The following is a 19,233-nucleotide window of genomic DNA, read 5'->3' as shown; positions in this document are numbered from 1 at the left end:
CTCCCGCCTGTCCCATGGGGTGACCATGGTGTCACCTCAGGAATTAGGGAATCCTCAAGGGATTCCTGGAGCCACGTGGATGGGGCTGGGATGCACCTCACTGTGGGGACACCCCACAGGTGACAATCACAGCCATGACCATGGAAGGGGTTGGCATGGAAGGGACCTTCCAAGATCATCCTGTTCCAATGGCCAGGGACACCTTCCACGATCCAAGGTTGCTCCAAGCTCTGTCCAGCCTGGCCTTGGACACTTCCAGGGATGGGGCAGCCACAGCTTCTCTGGGAAACTGGTGCCAGTGTCCCACCACCTTGGTGTCCCCGAGGTCAAGGACGACAGATGGGGTCACCAGGACAGAAACCTCTGGGGAGCGGAGAAGATTCCCACCGCGTCCCAAGCTCCACAAAGAAGGTGTCGGATCACCAAGGGTGGCAGCTTTTTCTCCTGGCGTGAAGATCCAAAGCGGACCCAGAGCTCTCCAGTTTTGGGTTTGGACCTCCTCGGGCAGCATGGAGTCCTTGTGCTTCAGGAATTTTCTTCTGTTGCCTTTGGATGCAACACTCCACCAATTTCATTACAAATTTCCGTGGACAAAAAAAGGAATTTTCCAGATGATTTGCTGTTTCCCAGGTCCATATCCAGGGTCTCCTTCCTGCTGACACCAAATTCCATCTTCCAGGGAGTTGTCCAGGTGGGATTTATCCCCACGCGTGGTGTCATCACCTGTTTTTTGGAAGCCCTGACAGCTTTTCCTTGGAAGGGAAGGGACTGATGGAGGACATCCAGAAGCTGATGGAGGAAATCAAGAACCGGGGAAACATCTGAGGGGTCGGAATCTGGGCACATGGGATGCACCAGCTCCAGCAATTCCAGGTCAGAGCCTCAGGGTCTCCTCTGGAATGTGAGTTTGGGGCTGGAGGGATCTCTGGGGAGGGAACAGGCAGCGCACAACCTTGGGAAACAAATTGGAAAATTGGTGGCTCTTTCATACCAAGGTTTTGAGGGACCACCTTGGCAAGGACCAACTTCTTCGAGGGACCACCTTGGCAAGGACTGACTTCCCTGAGGGACCACCTTGCCAAGGACCAACTTTGAGGGATCACCTTGCAAAGGACCAACTTCTTTGAGGGACCACCTTGGCAAGGACCAATATCTTTGAGGGACCACCTTGGTAAGGACCAATATCTTTGAGGGACGACCTTGGCAAGGACCAACTTTAAAGAACCACTTTGGTAAGGACCAACTTCTTTGAGGGACCACTTTGGCAAGGACCAACTTTGAGGGACCACCTTGGCAAGGACCAACTTTAAAGAACCACTTTGGCAAGGATTAACTTCTTTGAGGGATCATCTTGGCAAGGACCAACTTTGTGGGACCACCTTGGCAATGACCAACTTCTTTGAGGGACCACCTTGGCAAGGATTAACTTCTTTGAGGGACCACCTTGCTAAGGACGACCATCTTTGAGGGACCACCTTGGTAAGGACCAACTTCTTTGAGGGATCATCTTGGCAAGGACCAACATCTTTGAGGGACCACCTTGGCAAGGACCAACTTCTTTGAGGGACCACCTTGGTAAGGACCAACTTTGAGGGACCACCTTGGCAAGGACCAACTTCCCTGAGGGATCAGCCAGGGATGGGCACTCAGGAACCTCCTGGGAGCTGTGTGGATCCAGGATCTGCCCCACACTGAGGCAGGAGAAGCCATGGCACAGAGCTGAGGCCACCATGGCTCAGAGATGCCCGTGCCCAATCCTGGTGTGGGATCACCCCAGGGACCATCCCACTGGATCTACACTGGAGGAGAAGGACCTTCAACCAGGATCGGCCATGCGGTGAAGACCCCCAAAACCGAGAACCTTCCCAAGGGCGTTACCTGAGATGGATGCAGGTAGGGCTCGGGGGAGGCCAGGTTGGTCTGGACGGAGACGCTCTTCTCCAGCAGGATCTGGGGGAAGCCCAGCTTCTCGAAGGTGTTCCTCTTCCAGTGCTTGTTCTCCTGCTGCGCCAACGCCTCGTCCTCGCTGAAGGCTCGCACCACCGGGCCCGGCATGGGCAGCGGGAGGGCTCCGTCGCTCTCGTAGCCCGAACCGTCCTTTTGGGAATCCCAGCTGCTCCGTTGCTTCATGTGGTAGTGGGCCTGCTGCGCTTCCCACGCCAGGCGCGCCTGCGCCAGGAACGGCTCCGGGAAGCCCCGCGCCGCCTCCGCCTCGGCCGCCTTGCTCTCCGTCCGGTTCATCGGTGACCTGTTGGGCCCCGGCGTGGCTCGTTCCTCACCCAGCTCGCCCAACACCTCCCGCTCCCCCGAGCCGTCCGTGGAGGAGGCGTTGGCGTCGTGGTTCACCGAAGGCTTCCGGCTTTTCCTCTTCCTGGTGGAGGGCGAGTAACCGGTGGAGGACAAAGTGTCCTGCTGGCTGGACCACGACATGGAGTCCTCGCCCTGGGCCACCTGGGCCCCGGTGGGGCCGGGGCAGAAGTCGGGTCCCTCCATGCTGCTGTAGTCGCCCGATTTGATCTCCAGGCGTTGGTCCCGCACCAGGCAGGGGCTGTGCTGCAGCGAGTAGGAGCCGCCGATGGGGTTGGGGGAATATTTGTGCCTCAAGCCCGTCTTCATCTTGGGGCTGGAGCCCGACTGCTCCACGTAGACCAACTGCCGGACGTATTCCTTGCCGGCCGGGCTGTATTCCAGGCTCATGAAGCGGTCGGGACACTTCTGCTTGGTGAGCACCAACTGCTGGTAGGGCGAGTTGGAGCCTTGCTTGGGCGACTGAAGGAAAGGGTGAGGCTTCCGGATGGGCGACTTCTGCGGCGACCCGGCCTTGTAGCTCCCGCTGGCTTCGTACTGCATGTCTACGGGCGGCTCGTCGTAGATGGGAGCCTGGTATTCCATGGGGGGCTCCTCGTAGAGCGGGGGCTCGTAGGCGTAGCGGGGCGACGAGGGCTGGGATTCGCTGGAATGTTTGCGGTGCTGGGCTTGGAGCGGCGAGCAGAAGGAATCGCCCCGGCCCAGCAGCGGCGAGCAGCTGCCCACGTGCTCGGCCCTCTTCAGGAAGGGCGACTGCTTCCTCTCCGGGAAGAAGACGGAGTTGTCGGCGTCCGAGGAGAAGGTTTGGAGGTTGGGCGACTGTTGGCCACCCGAGGGCCGGCGGGAGCGGGAGCCAGGTTGGTTTTCCGAGGTGTAGCCGTTGCCTTGGTGGAGGAGGAAGCTGGGCTCCCGATCCGTCACCTTGATCAGCATCCGCTCCTTGGTGCCGGCGTTCCATCGGAGGGATGAGGTCCTGTGGGGAGAAACATCACGGTGAGGGTCAGAATTCCACCAAAATTTGGGACTGCTGGTCCCAAACCTCCTGAACCACCCCAGAGACCGGAGGATGAATATTCCCAAGCACCCGGGAGATGGAGATGGCAGGAATTGGATGGGGTTGGATCTTGGACAAGGCATGGAGGGACAGGACACAGGGAATGGCTTCCCACTTCCAGAGGGCAGGGTTGGATGGGATAATGGGAAGGAATTTTCGGCTGTGCGGGTGGGGCGGCTCTGGAATGGAATTCCCAGAGGAGCTGTGGCTCCCCCATCCCTGGAAGTGTTCAAGGCCAGGTTGGACAGGGCTTGGAGCAACCTGGGATAGTGGAAGGCGTCCCTGCCCTTGAGATTGGATATTGGGAGGAAATTCTCCCGTAAGGAATTCTTCCCTGGCACAGTGGATTTTCATCTCGTCTCTCCCTGTTCCAAGTCCTTGGGACACTCAGGAGGAAGAGCCAAAGATGGATTTTATGGAGCTGCCCGGCTCACAGGAGGGATCCGAGCTGGAATTTGCTGTTCCCGAGGCACAGGGAAGCACATCCTGTCACCAATCCCACGCTGGAACAGAAGATGCCGGAGGCACCGTCTGCTCTCCCGGTTCATCCCTCTCCAGTTCTCGTTTATTCCCAGCCATTTGTCCCTTCTGTCCCCCAGGAAAAGGTGGAGTGAGTTCAATCACTGAGTTTTGAGGGAAAAATTCCCACAAAAAGCCACAATTCCCTGCAGGAGGCTCCACAGTCTGTCCTTGTTTGTCCACGACTTTGTCCTCGCTCCAAGGGACTCGGGAACAATTTATTCCTTCCTTTTCCACCTTTGGAAGCGCCTTTGGAGCTCCTGGGGACTTGGGCCTCCTGCCAACTTCTTGCTGCTGAAAACCGGGATAAGTTTGGGTTCCTCCCCCTCGGTTTGATGGATCTCAGCCCCTTATGGTGCCCTTCCAGACCCTCAAAATTCCACCCACGACCACAAAGTCACGGATTCATGGAATGGTTTGGGCTTCAAGCTCATCCATTTTCTGCCGTGGGCTGGTTCACCTTCAACTATCCCACCATTGCTCCAAGCCCCTTCCCACCTTGCTCTGCTCCTGAAAAATCTGCTTTTCCTGCTCAAACCAGGCACAAAAATCTTGGATGGCTCCACGTTTCTTCTGGAAGAGCTGGAGGTCTTTAATCCTCATGAGTAATCTGATTTTTATACACAGATCCCAGAAATCATCAGGAAAGAAAACAGAAGAGCCACATAGGATTCCCAATGGAACTGGACTGGAATTCCCAGGGAATCTGTGGCGGCTCCATCCCTGGAAGTGTCCAAGACCAGGTTGGACAGGGCTTGGAGCAACCTGGGATAGTGGAAGGTGTCCCTGCCCATGGAAAAGGGCTGGAACGAGATGATCCAGAAGTTCCCTGCAGAAATCCACGTTTCCACATTTTCCCCACCCCCACCCGAACCCAAATCCCTCCTAAATCCAGGTGTTTTTCGCTCAAACCAGGTGAAACCACCGCTTAATTCCCAGCTTTGCAGCTGGCATTAATATTCCAGCCCACGGCATCTGGCAGCGGCGGATCCGAAGAACAATCCCCAACGGAGCAGCGGCGCTGCCGTCAAATCACCTCGTCCGGGCCGAGCTTTCCATCCCAAATATTAAAAAACAGGAAGCAATATTCCTGAAAGCTCCATGGATTACGGTTAGTGCCCCCCCCTCCGAAAAAGCCACGGAATAAATGGAATTTTCTGCCGGCAAAAGGAATCCCAAAAAGGGAATTTTTGGGCTGAAATTGCTGCCCACGAGCGGCGCGGCCGCTCCAAGAAATTCAAGGGATGCTGGCACGGGGCATCCAGCAAAAATTCCAAGTATTCCTGTTATTTCTGGCTTGGCACCGGGTTCTCCCTGCTGTTTTTCTCCACTTGGGGAAGATTTTTTCTACTCCGTACATTTCCATGACAAAACCATTTCCCAAATCCCTCCGTGTCTCCTGTCGAAGAAATCCATTTCTCTGGAAATTTGCGTGATTCCCACATAATTTCCATCTGGTTTAGAGCAGGATTTTTCCACGTTCTCAGAAATTTCCTTCCCTGCTCCAACGCTTCCTCCTTGATCTTCTTCCAACCTTTGGGAAGTCATCAGTGGAGGGGAGAGGAGAAACCTGGGTCCCTCATCCGGGAATTCCTTTGCTTCCCGTTGTTTTTTCTGGAGAAACCCCACACCTGCAGGTAACCCCCCCCTCATTTGCATATCGTTATTCATTCCAGCAAGAATTATGACCATGCACAGCTCAAAATTCCTTAAAATCCCATGAAAACAACCAAAATCATGGATTTTTCACAATCCTGATGCTTTTAACGGGGCCGAGGGGCAGCTCCACTCCACCAAGGTGGGACTGAGGGAATAAATCACAGCCGGGTTTAAGCAGAATTATTTTAAAATAATATTTCATTATTTTAAACCAAAATCATTTGGTTTTTGATGGATGAGGCGGCGACGTGAGGTTTAGAAACAAGAATAATTCCAAAACCGACGCAAACCATGCATTTTTCCAAGATTTCCTCCCCTGCCCCAGTGTTGTTGAAACTTTGCAGGTGCAGATTAAAATTTAGAGCTGGGATTAAGGGAATTTTCCCCTCCCTGGGGAAAAAAAACCCCCAGATTTGAATAATTCAAATATCGGAATGCAGCAGGATTCTCCAGGAAAAGCAAAGGATCCTTGGACACCCCCACCATTCCAGCTCCTTGTGCCATCCCAAATTCCCAAAATCCCAATTTCCCACCGTGCCCTCGCTCTTCCTCACCTTCCTCCCCCGGCCGCGGGATTTGGGAGCATCTTCTCCCTCCGCCTTCCACCTGAGCTTAAAATTCCCTTTTCCAGGGCTAAACTGGGATGGGAATAAGGGAAGCAGCCCGGCCCCTCTTCCCTCCCAGCTGGGCACTGCCTGCTCCAAGCGCATCCCGCTGGGAACTCCTGGGTCAGGGATGAGCCGGCGGCGGAAAAAACCCTCCCTGCGCCTGGCACGGTGCCCGGCGCTGCTCCGGCAGCACGAAAATCTCCGTGAAAAAAAGCAGGGAAAGGTGAGCAGCAGAGCCTGAAGGCGTCCAGGCTTCCACCTGGAGCCTCCCGTGATCCATCCGAAATTTTCCAGCTGGGAAAACGTCCTCGGGACAGGAATCCAGCCTCTAAAATCATGCAAAAACTCGTATTTTATGTTAATTTATAATTAAATTAGGCTGTAGGATGAAATCCTGAAATCCTCCATCCTTAAGGTTTTGCCGTTCTTCGCCTGCAAGAAGGGCTGTTCCCAAAAACTGACATGGAATTCTGTGGAATTCCGTATACATAAATATCCCAGGGCTCGGAGTGGAATTTTAAATTCTACATTTGGAAATTTCAAATTTTGAATTCCTGCTCAAGCCCTCGATTCTCAGTTTTTGGGGGATTTGGGGTTCCCACAAGCCCACCGTGGCCTCTCCAACCCTTCTTCCACACTTCCAATCCCTTTTCCCATCTTTTGGAAGCGTCATGTCCTCCTTGGAGTTCATTTTTTTTAGGAAGCCTTTTGATTGGTTGAAGCTGATTCCTAGAAAAACTGGAACAAGAGAGGAGAAATTTGCGTAATTCGGGCAATAAAATGGATATTTGGGAAGAAGGTGAGCGCCTGGATCGAGTTTTCCCAGGATGATTTGACGGATACAACGCAATCCATGGGATATCCAGGAACAGGAAAATCCAGCCTGGTCTTTCTGGGGGAATTTTGGAGCGATGGGAATGTTGAAACCCAAAGTGTGTTGACATCAAATCTTGGTTTGGTGGATGTCCATGACCTCGCGAAGCTCCTCTGCACACAATTCTGTTCTCCAGCTAAAATATTCCCAAAGGATTATACCCATCAAAATACTTTTTTTTTTTTTTTAAATCCTATTATTTTTCCAAAACTCTCAGGGATGGTCCAATCCCTGTCTCTGGATGGCGCTATGGGATCACTTTGAGCTCCAAGCCCTCAACACCAAATCTGTCCGCCAAACATCCCCGATGTTCTGCTGCTCCGGTGGCATCGGCACTAATTAACATCCACGGAAGCTGATCAAGACCAGAGGGAGAAAACGACCCATCCCAATCCCTCGCCATCCCATTCCCACTTTTTCTCAGGAGAAACAGGGCCGGGAGGATGAATTTTTTGCCGTTTTCCGTCAGCTGTTTGGGTGGGATGGTCAGGTCGGGATGTTGGAGACCACGAACCCATAACCAAAGGATTTTCTGGGATTTAGATGATGAGGAAGCACCAAAACGAACTTGGATGATCGCTCCTGATGTTCCCTTGGCTGAAGGTCAAGCTGTCCTTGCTGAAGGTCAGCTCAGGGTGGGCCTTCCCCGCCCGTCCTTGTCCTCCTGGTTTGGGACATCATGATGGCCGGGGTGGTCTCCAGTGAGCTCCTCCAGGATCAATCCCATCAGGAACCCACCAGGAGGAAGCACAAGACCAACGCAACCGAGCTGGGCACGGACGACACGGACGCCAAATTCCCGGGAGACAACTGGGGCTGATAATCCCAATTAAAGCAATCCCCCAAAAATAGCTTCGTTCCCAACATCCAAATGTCACCGAAAACAAGAGGAGATCTTTCCAGATTGGAGAGGGAGGAGGGAATGCTGGGAAAGGAGCACAGAAAAGCCTTTATCGTTCTGAGGAATCAGCTGGGAAGAACAAAGAGACCAGAAGTGACATTTCCCGAAATAGCCGATCAATAGGGAATCTGCTCCCGCTGGCTCCGGGAGCGCGACAAAGAGTTCCAAAAATGGTGATTTTTTTTTTTTAGCTCTTGCCTATTCCGAGTGGATTTCACATCCCCCGGAGCACACTCCCTGCTCCAAAGCCTTTCTTCCTCATGGTGTCTCCAGCCTGCCGGGACACAGGGAATGGCTTCCCACTTCCAGAGGGCAGGGTTAGGGGGGATTTTGGGAAGGAATTCTTCCCTGTGAGGGGCTGGAATGGAATTCCCAGAAAAGCTGCGGCTGTTCCATCCTGGAAGCGTCCAAGGCCAGGCTGGATGAGGCTTAGGGAGAAAGCCCAGCCCAGGAGGTCCCACCACCACGATACCCCAAGAGCAACGACCAACCCTCATCCCTTTTTTTCCAAAAGATGGGACTTTCATCTCATGGCTCCCCAGGGAATCACTGGTGTCAGTTCTGCTCCTCTTCCTCACTTCTGAGGGAACCAGGTCTGACCTCTAAAAATCAGGAATGGTCACATTTATGAACTCGCGGCCGGAACCGCTCCCAAAATCCGGTGTGGTGGCTCCTCACCTCCTTCCTGGGTTTCCCCAAAGCTCCTGCAAGTCTCATCCTGAATTTTGGGCCTGGATTTGCACAACTCTGCCAAATTACAGCCGTTCCCTGAACCCATCTGGCACTAGGACAACAAATCCCGATGGAGAAGGGCTGAACATGGCCAGGGCAGGATTTGGACATGGAACCATTTGGACATTGAACCTCCAGCTATGGAGGACGAATCCAAAAACTCCTGTGGGAGCCAAGAGCTGAAAACAGCTGGAAAATTACAAAATTTTGGCAAATTACGACTGTATCCCAAAACAGAGGTGGCCCCATGAACACGACCACCTCCTAAACCCCGGCAGACACCAGCCCACCTCCGGAACCACCTCAGGTGCCTCCACGTGAGGTTCTGTGGCGCTCCGAAAGGTGGTGCCAAGATTTTTGGGAGCCAACCCCAATTCCCTCAAAATCTCCCCAATTTCTTCACTGAGGAGTGATTCCTGTTGACCACGAGAAGATTGAAGACGTCTTCCAACGTTCCTGGGCGTGGAGGTCCAGGAGACATGGAGGAAAACCAGGTCAAAGATCCCGTGCAGGTGAAGCAGCCCCCATCCTGCTCTCCTAGAATTCCCATAGAATTCCAGGATTCTCCCTGCTCATGGATTGGACATCCCAGCTCTTTGTGGAGACACAACAGGGCGCCTTCTCCCGCTCCAAAGCCTGGAATGATGGATTTGCCGCAGCTTTGGAGAACTTTGGTGCCATCCCTGCTGCCAGGAGGAGAAAGGGAGAAGAAGGTCCTTAACGTTGAAGATTTTTGGTCCAAAATCCAGCTTGAGCAGCCTTGGACCTTTCATCCATTGACTGGCCAACACAAACATGGGATGAAGACAGAAAATTGGGATTTCTCCCACAAAAAAGCAGATTTCCCAATGGGACGATTGATTGATTGATTGATTGATTTTGGATTAGCAAAGAGTTCAACTCCCTCGACAGAACGAGGACATGAAGCAGCTCCGGGGACCACAAATCCAGAGGGAATGAAGAGGGAGAGGGTTAAGGGCAGGGATTGGGAAAGGTGGGATTTGGGATTCCAGGGCTTCCCGACAAAAGCCTTCCAGGAGGACGGAGCACGACGTCATCCTCTTAATGACACCCATTAATCTTCCTTATAATGGAAAAATCTCCCATAGGAATCGTTGGCCGGGAGCTCCAAGGAAGCGGAAGAATCCTTCCTTGCTCCTGAGGATGTTGCTGCAGCTCCTGGGGTGATCCACCAGAGCTGCACCTGGAGGTGGTGATGATTCCATGGGTGAGGATCCCCAGCTGAATCCCGTGGGATTTCTCAGTCGAGATCCGGCTTCTCTCCACAAGCCACCTTGATCCCACACTTTGTCCCAACATCTGGGAGTTCTCCAGCTCCTCCTTTCCCGGCCGGAGGGGATGGAGGAAGGCAGGAACCATGACCTGGGTCTCACCACGCTTTCCCACCCACCAGAGAACCACGGATGAGCTGCAGGACTCAATCCTGTGTCCCTCTGCCACTTCCCAGAGGAAAAACCTCTGGAATTCATGCCAGACTCGAGGAGAAGAGGGTTGGAAAGAGCTGAGAAGGCTGTTGGCTTGCAGACCTGATTTTCCAGCTGATCCTGGAATGTCCAGGATTGTTTCACAAACCAAGTTTGGAAGCGAGGGAGCTGTGGCAGCTCCACTGGAAGTGTTTGGGGGATCATCCCACTCCATGATGTATCTTTGAAGCTCTGGTTGGGCTCCATCCTGCTCCAAGTTCATCATCTCCATGTTGGGACAACCTGAAACTTCCCAATCCAAAGGTCCTGGAGCACCACCGCACTTCCATCCCAGAAAGTGTCCCAGGCCAGGTTGGACAGGGCTTGGAGCAACCTGGAATACTGGAAGGTGTCCCTGCCCTTGGAATGGTTTGGGTGGGACTGGACAATCTTTGAGCTCCCACTCAAACCCATTCCAAGATTCCATGATCAATTTCCCCCCCTCACAATTAATCCCGTTAACAGGAATCCATCACGAGCTCCGATTCCAGCTCGTGGCACTCACGGGGTTAAACCGAAGGACGTCCACTCACAGCTAATTAAGCAAAGCTGCTAATTAGCTCCTTGGCTGGTGGCGGGCTGGGGGAAGGGCAGCCAGGGCTGCTCCGTGGGTTTTTATGGGATTGGGAAGACGGAGGCGTCTCCTGTGGCACAGCTGATGCCAGCAGCTCATGAATGCGGTGACGCCGAAGCTTTTAATTGCCACCAGCCCAAACCCAAGTTGTCCCTGTCACCGACAGATCCTGCCGGATTCTGGCTTGGCTCCCACTGCCAATCCCTGTTTCCCAACCAAACATCTCCACGCTTCCCAATTCTCGCTCCGTCCCACCCTTCCTGGGAATTGCATCCGCCCAGCTCACAGGTGGGATCAGCTTGTCCATGGAATCATGGAAAGAGCTCGGCCAATGAGGATGAAAACCCGATCCCATCGCCCTGCTGGTTCTCCCTCCTAGAAAGGTTGGAATTTTTTCCCTCTCTTCCTTAAGTGGCAATTAATTCCGACGCTTCCCAGGAGGTCACGCAGGGGCAGTGAATTCCAGGGAAAGACGGGATGGTATGTGATGGAGATCAGCTCGGAACTGCTGGAAAAACGTGTCAGGAAAAGGGGTGAGGAGCATCGCGTCCTTCCCGGTCACCCTTTCCAACATGGAAAGCAAAGGAAGAGCTGGAGGTGCCTCCACTCATCCCCAACTCCTGAAAAAATCCAGGAATTTGGGGTTTTTATCAAAACCTGGAGCAACCAGGTAGGGAGTGACTCCATAAATCCCCAAAATCCGGTCTTATCCTCGTCTTGGGGTTTGACAAGGACCTGGTGGGGTCCAATGGGGACTTTTGGGGTTCAATGAGGACTTGGGGAGGTTCAAGAAGGATTTTTGGGGGTTCAGTGAGGATTTCTGGAGCTCGAGAAGGATTTTTGGGGGTTCTGTGAGGATTTCTGGAGCTCAGAAAGGATTTTTGGGGGTTCAGTGAGGATTTCTGGAGCTCAAGAAGGATTTTTGGGGGTTCCGTGAGGATTTCTGCAGCTCAAGAAGGACTTTTGGGATTCAATGAGGATATTTGGGGTTCAGTGAGGGTATTTGGGGTTCAAGAAGGAATTTGGGGCTCAATGAGGATTTTGAAGGTTCAGTGAGGATTTTTGGGGCTCAGCAAGGACGTTTTGGGGTTCAGTGAGAATTTTGGGTGTTCAGTGAGGATTTGGGGTCCAAAATGGACTTGGTAGGGTTCAAGAAGGACTTTTGGGGTTCAGTGAGGACTTTTTGGGTTCCTTGAGGGCTTTTGGAGTTCCACAAAGACCTGAAGGGCAACACAGGGAAGGGATGAGAAGAAGGAAAAATCCTTTGGGAATAAAACATCAGTGACCTTCACTGCCCCACCCATCCCAACCCCAATCCCAGAGGGAAATTCCAGCTACCTGTAGTGCAGGAGTTGTCCTTCCGCGCTGTAATCCCGATAAATGTCGTATTCCTTCTCGAACACTCCGGAAGGCGACGAACTGGAAGACAGGAACGGTGGATGAGGAGTTACCAACGGACACATCAATGTCTCCTCTAGGATTAATGGAGATGAATCCCATCAGGATGGGATCCACCTGGCCTGGATCTGCTCCCAGGACCTGCTCGAGCTTGGAATCATTGATTTTTTTGAGTTGTTGGCCGGATGATGACCAAGCCACCCTGGTGATCTCTGGGTTCATGTCCAACCCTTCTAAGACCCCAAATTTTCCCTTAAAACATCTGAGCAGATCCCAAACCCCTCCCGGCTTCATCCCACCCTTTCCGAGTGCCGCTCCCGCTCTTCCACAACCTCGGATGGTCAGAGCCAATATGGAAAGAGGAAAATCCCCAAAAAACCCATTTTTGCCACATTTTCATCTACATCTGAGCCTGCAGAGCTCTTGTTCCTGGAAGACGGAGAAGGTCACACCACCAACCCGCTCCAAGAGACACCACACCTGGAAAAACATGGGAAAAAAAAAACCCTATCTGGAAGTCCGGAGTGGAATTTCCAAATGGATTTTTGGACTTGGTGGGGTCCAGTGAAGACTTGGGAATTCAAACTTGGAGACCAAGAAGGATTTTGTGGGACTCAAGGATTTAAAGCCGCTCCTGTAGGATCAAACCCACTCTCCATCCGTATTTTTGGCTCCACACTTTTCCAATGGCCATGAATCCATGCCAAGACCCTCCAACACTTCCCCAAAACCAGGTATTGATCATTGTCTGTCCAATATTATCCACCCGCACTGCCGATGAGCCGAGGAAAATGTTTATTTTTGCCGAAACAGCCCTTCCTGGCGGGAATGTGCTCGGATTTGGTCCCGTTTGGAAAACACAGAGCAAATATTTCTCCAGAAGATGTCTGGAGAAATAACTTAATTCCAAAAAAACCACCCCTAAACTCCCCCCGCGTTTCCTCGTTAAGACTCTCCCGTTAATAAAATTCGGATCCGATGTTGGTTTTGGGAGGGAAAAAAAAGAGGGAAAAGAAACAAATCTTCCTAATAGGATAAAGCTCCAAAATTTTAGTGGAGACAGGAGGCAATAAAATTAAGCTTCTGTCAAAGCTAATTTTAATGGGATTTAGCCCTGGAATTACGGCTGTGTGGAATTGCTTAATCCCTTTTTCCTCGCCAGTGCATGTGAATGGAATTCCTCCTCCTCCTCCTCCTCCTCCTCCTCCTCCTCCTCCTTCTCCTCATCCTCCTCCTTCAGGATTCCTGAGAGAAAGGCATCTGATCCCGGTGCTGTGCCCAAATCCGTGGTGGAATTTGGATGGATCCCCAAATCCATGGTGGAATCCAGATGGAACCCCAAATCCATGGTGGAATCCAGATGGATCCTGAAATCCATGGCGGAATCCAGATGGATCCCCAAATCCATGGTGGAATCCAGATGGAACCCCAAATCCATGGCGGAATCCAGATGGATCCCCAAATCCATGGCGGAATCCAGATGGATCCCCAAATCCGTGGCGGAATCCAGACGGATCCCCAAATCCGTGGTGGAATCCAGATGGATCCCATTCCTGGAAGTGTCCAAGGTCAGGTTAGAGCAACCTGGGATAGGGGAATGTGATCCTGCCCAGGAACTGGATGAGCTTTAAGGCCCTTCCAACCCAAACCATTCCGTGATTCCAGGAGAATTCTGGAGCTGTTCAAGGTTCTTCCCTAGGGATCTGCTTCCCAGCACTCCACCCCCATCCAGCACAGCAGCATCCGTGGGGAAAGTCTGGTGGGAATGTTGGTTTTTCCATCTAAAAACTCCACTGGAACCCGGTCATGGCCAAAACGGGATCATCAAACCCAGCAGACACCGGAATTCCCCACGTGGGATGGACCAAGAGCTCCTTCCACGGGCATCAGCAAGGTCCACACCCCTCCAGGACAGAATTCCCGCTCCTCTGGATCCCAGGTTTCTGCTCCAGGTGCCAGGATCAAGCTCCACATGCTCCTCCACCATTTATTTTGGCTGAGCGCGAAAATGGTGGATTTTTCTTGGAATTTTTCGGCGTTGTTGCTTCCAAGATCTTCCCAATCCATCGGAGCCATGGCTGGGTTTCCATCCATCCTTTCTCCTGCTGTTCCATTTCCTGTCAGCGTTAATTATCCCCATCCAAACGAACTCCAGGCCTCCTCCCGTCCATCTCTGATGAGGTTTCCGCGCAGACGGAGCTGAGGGATGAGCGAATCCATCCCAAAATTCCGACTGGGGGGAGCCGGGCAGGGAATCTCCGCAGGGATCCGCAGGAGGATGGAACCGTGGTTGCACATTCCCAGGGGTGGCCGAGCCGGCCGCGCTCGCTTTTCCGGGATGAGCTGAGTTTTTGGGAATAATTAAAAAGCCACCAGCTGAGGTTCCAGCGTTAATGAGCAGCCTCTGGAATCGGCCGGAGAGCCAGGGGCAGGATTCCCAGTTGATTCCTGGTTAATATTCAAACAGCAGCACTGCTGGATTCCGGCTATCCCGGCTTCCCGCGGGCAGGGATGCGACAGAGCGTGGCCCCTACCCTTGGCCAGCTGTTTTTCCAAGGTTTTAAAGGCAAATCCTTATGGAATTTACTTGACGAAGAGATTCGTTGAGTTCAAGGAGGAATTTTATGGTGAGGGTGGTAAAACATGGGAGAATCTGTGGATGCTCCATCCCTGGAATATTCCAGGTTGGGTGGGAATGGGGCTTGGAGAAAACTGGGATAGTGGAAGGTGGCCGTGCCCATGGAAGAGGGGTGGAACTGGATGGTTCTGAGGACCCTTCCAACCCAAACCATTCCATGTTTAATGTTAATTCCATGTTTTCCTGCAATCATCTCCACCTTGGCCCAGTTTGCGTCCTCAAGCCAGACGTTCCCACCCAACCTGGCCTTGGCCAACCTGGAACGACCAGGATAATCTGGAAAATTCAACCCAAAGGAATTCCCAAAGTGGGCATCAAGGACTTCCACAAGCACTGGATTGCATCCCAGAAATCCCGACAGATAAAACCGCACGGAGCTGATGACAGGAAGCAAAACCAGTTCCAAGCAAAAACCCGACCGGTTTGGAAACCCGGATTTGATTTTGGAAGAGTGTCCTGAGGTCTCCCCAGAATCCTTCTCCATGCAAAGCCAGCCCGGCTCCCGCATTTTCTCCTCACACACCCTGTGCTCCATCCTGGTGATTCCCCACTGGATTCTCCCGGGGTTTTCAGGTTTTGGATAACCCGAAGTTTGCCCAGTTGTGGTCAAACGAGGATTAAACCTTCGCTGGACCTTCCCAGGTGTTCCCAACTTCCTTTCCTCACCTGCCCATGGGATAACGCTTCCCAACATTCCTGAATCCTTGGGCGGCCACCGGTTCGTCCATCCTGTGGCTACACCTGGCTTCGCTGAGCTTCAGGAAGTTCTTCCCAACGTGTCCTCAATCCACAGGAGCCCTCAGAGCTCCAGCCCTGCCCTCCAGGCTGTCTGGAGCCAGGGGTGGCTCTGCAGATTATTGATAAGGATAATGGATCGGGAGAGGAGCCGGGATCAGCCTGGGAGGAGCCAAACCTGGGGAATGAACGTTCAACCGCCACCCTCCGAGCCGGATGATCCGGTTTTGATCCATCAAATCGTGTCCCTGGCTGGATGAGGGATACACCCAAAGCCTTCCCGGGACACTTTGAAGGTGGTTTTCCATGAATAAAGGTGCTTTTTCCACTAATAAGGGTGATTTTCCAATAATAAAGGTGGTTTTCCAATAATTAGGGTGGTTTTCCAATAATGAAGAAGATTTTCCATTAATAAGTGTGATTTTCCAATGAAAAAGGCGATTTTCCACTAACAAGGGTGGTTTTCCAATAATTAAGGTGATTTTCCAATTTTAAAAAGCGGTTTTCCAGTAATGGAGATGGTTTTCATGAACAAGTGTGATTTTCCAATGAAAATGGTGATTTTCCATGAATAAGCGTGATTTTCCAATAATTAAGGTGATTTTCCAATAGAAAAGGTGATTTTTTCCAGCAATTAAGGTGATTTTCCAATAGAAAAGGTGATTTTCCCAGCAATTAAAGTGATTTTCCATTAACCAAGGTGCTTTTACATCAATAAAATTAATTTTCCCTCAACAATTTTCCCTAAACCACGGCTTGCAAAGCCTCCAGCATGGACAGAAATTTATCCTAGGAACCTCTGGCACAACAACAAAACCTAATGATTTTTTAAAAACTTTTTTTAATCAATAAATCCAGCAGGTTTTTTTTTTTTCTCCCCTGCCTGGAACAGGAAACGGCACCATTCCCCAGCTTTTGGAAAAATCAGGGAAAGTGAAAGGCCTGAAATAGCTCAGCTCCGTGGCAAAAGCCAGGAATAGAAATGAAATCCCAGCTCCAAATCCTCGGCTTTAACCGCTGCCCTTCATACTCTTAATTACAGCCCCCGCTTCCAATAAAACTTCAAAGATGGTTTTCTTCGGAATTATGCAACCGGAAATTTGGGGCCGGCCGCCGACGCAAGAGCGCGGAGGAATTAGGCAAATATCCGCCTAATCCGGGGCCGCGTTTCGCAACGGGAAGCGGGGAATTCAAGGGAAGGATATTAAAAAGCTTCAGCCCCCGATTTCCATCCCGGCTCGGAGCAAGAAATGCCGGATATGAGTTTGTTTTCTTTTTTTTTTTTCTGGGAAATATTTGAGGATGGAATGAGGAAGCGGAGTTCGGTCTTGTTTGGGTTATGCCGGGAATGTGTTTTCCACTGGTTATCCCCAAATATTTCCTCGGATGGTTCCATCCCTCCGGAGCTTTACGGTGTCAATAAACTCAAGGATCACGGCGAGGGATTGGATTAAGGAAGGAGCCTGGAAAATGGATTCGAGGATCTTGGAAGTCTTTTACGACCTTAACAATTCCATGGAAAACTCATCCGGATGGGTGGGATGAGACCTTGCCCTGTTGGAGCACCCCCAGTGCTGGAAAAGGGGAAAGGAAGTTGAAGCCAAAGGAATTTCGGAGTAGGAAAATCTCCAATGGGGGAAAATGAAATCTTTGGATAAATTTGGGAATGCTGGAAGATCCTATCAAAGAATTCCAGCAATGCCCCATCCCTGGAAGTGTCCAAGGCCAGGTTTGGAGCAAGCCAAACCGTTGGAAGGGACCTCAAAGACCACGGAATTCCGACCCCTTTGCCACGGACAGGGACATCCAGCGTCACTCAGAGCTGGATTTTTGCCATGAAATCGGTGGGAATAAGCCAAAACCAGGGATAAAACACCACAAAAAAAAATTGGAAGACTGAATTTGGGATCCTTCTCAAATCCTGCCCCCTTCTTTGGGAAATTGAGGATCTCGTGGAACGTAGGGAAGAGGCTGAAGCCGGGGGGATTTCCACGTGATCCTTAAATTTAAAAAATCTCCAGGAGAACTCAGCTGGGACGGATGCGGCTCCTTGTCATGGATTCCAGAAGGGTGGAAAGAGGAGATAATTCCATGTCCCGAGGACACGGATCCTTGGACTGTTGCAAGGTGTGTCCAACAGAGGTGAAAATGGGAAAAAGCAAAGCAAACAAACACTGGAATGGAATTCCCAGGAAAACTGTGGCTGCCCCATCCTCGGAAATGTCCAAGGCCAGGTAGGATGGAGCTTGGAGCAACCTGGGATTTTGGGAAAGTTGTCCCAGGGGGATGGAACTGGAAAAAGCAGGGATTTGTTACCACAGGCAGCAAATAAAAGGGAGGGGAAAAACAATCTGAATTGCAAGAATTCCAAGAATTCCATTCAACATTCCCTTCCAGAGCTGGATTCATCTCCAGCCAAACATGGAGATACTCTGGTTCCTCAATCCGCAATTTTAAGGGAGGCCCTGGGGGTGAATTCCAATAAAAGCTTTCCCACTTATCCCAAATTCCCTTTTCCAAGCAGATGAGCGAGCTTATCCAGAAATCTTTAAATAGGATTTTGTGGGATGAAACCTGGACTGGGAGGTTCCACCAGGAAACCACCAGAGCTCCTTCCCAGCTGCGGATCTTCTGCGAGAAACGCAACCGAGATCTGGGAATCACGGAATCTCACGGAATCATGGAATGGCTGGGGCTTGGAAGGGGCCTTCAAGATCATGGAATTACACAGGGACGCCTTCCACTCCGAGGGCAGGAGGAGCCTGTGGTGATTTTCCCAACCACCGGAGCCAGGGCGATGTCGGCGCCCCGACCTCCTGCTCTGCCCATTCACCCCGTGGATAAAACATCGGGAAGAGAAGGATTTCCAGGGGAATGCCGTGGTCTGGGAATGGGATGAGGTTCCCACAGTGCCAGGGACTGGAAAGATGGAGAAATTCCAGGCCATCCTCTCTGTCCTTAAGGGATGGGAGGGATGAGGCAGGTTTTGGGGTTGATCCAGATCCAGGTGGGAATTTCAACGGGCTCAACAATTCCAGGCTTTAAAAAACTGCTTTTTTTTTTTTTTTTTTTTTTTTTTCCTCTGTTAGTGGAACTAAAACTTCATCAAATCGTGGAAATTTCATGGAAAAACTTCACCAAATGCTCAAACCCATGGTTTGGGTTGGAAGGGAAAATCCCTATCCCAGGTTGCTCCAGCCTGGCCTTGGACAATTCCAGGGATCCAGGCCCAGCCACAGATTCTCTGGGAATTCCATCCCAGCCCCTCACCACCCTCCCAGCCAGGAATTCCTTCCCAACATCCCATCTGTCCCTGCCCTCTGGCAGTGGGAAGCCATTCCCTGTGTCCTGCCCCTCCATCCCTTGTCCCAAGTCCCTCTCCAGCTCTCCTGGAACTCCTTTAGGCACTGGAAGGGGCTCTGAGGTTTCCCTGGATCCTTGTCCAGATGAACATTCCCAGTTCTCCCAAGTTCCTCCTGGCTCCTCACACCAGGAGAAGTCGTCCAGATGAAAAAATCCAACATTTCCATGAAGAGAGGCCAGGAATTCCAAGCCTTAAGCTCCAGCTGGAGGCAGGACATTGGGAAGGAAACCCTTGAGGATCCTCTCTGTGCCTCGGTCCTTCCGCTCGGTTTTCCGGAGCAACTCCGCGTCCTCGGTTTCTCTTCCTTCTCATTTTGGAGGAAGGCTGGGAATCCCTGCCGGGACCTGGAAAACCCTCGGGCAGCAGGCGCTGCAGAGATTTATGTC

At 51.8% G+C, this 19,233-nt stretch overlaps 1 protein-coding gene across 2 annotated transcripts in view; it reads right to left on the bottom strand.

The window, feature by feature from the left end:
* Positions 1-19,233, bottom strand: part of ARHGAP39 (Rho GTPase activating protein 39) — a 110,722-nt gene that overhangs the window by 21,708 nt on the left and 69,781 nt on the right. For both annotated transcript variants that reach the window (XM_038127453.1, XM_038127454.1), the window contains exons 3-4: positions 12,051-12,131; positions 1,879-3,280 (exon numbers count right to left, since the gene is read on the bottom strand). In XM_038127453.1, the coding sequence (XP_037983381.1) occupies positions 1,879-3,280; positions 12,051-12,131 (1,483 nt within the window). The remainder of the gene's footprint in view (positions 1-1,878; positions 3,281-12,050; positions 12,132-19,233) is intronic.

This window comes from Motacilla alba, chromosome 2, assembly GCF_015832195.1.
Source record: "Motacilla alba alba isolate MOTALB_02 chromosome 2, Motacilla_alba_V1.0_pri, whole genome shotgun sequence".
Taxonomy (NCBI): Eukaryota; Metazoa; Chordata; class Aves; order Passeriformes; family Motacillidae; genus Motacilla; species Motacilla alba.
Note: the sequence above shows the minus strand (reverse complement) of the source record. Positions and strands in the feature narration are given on the sequence as shown.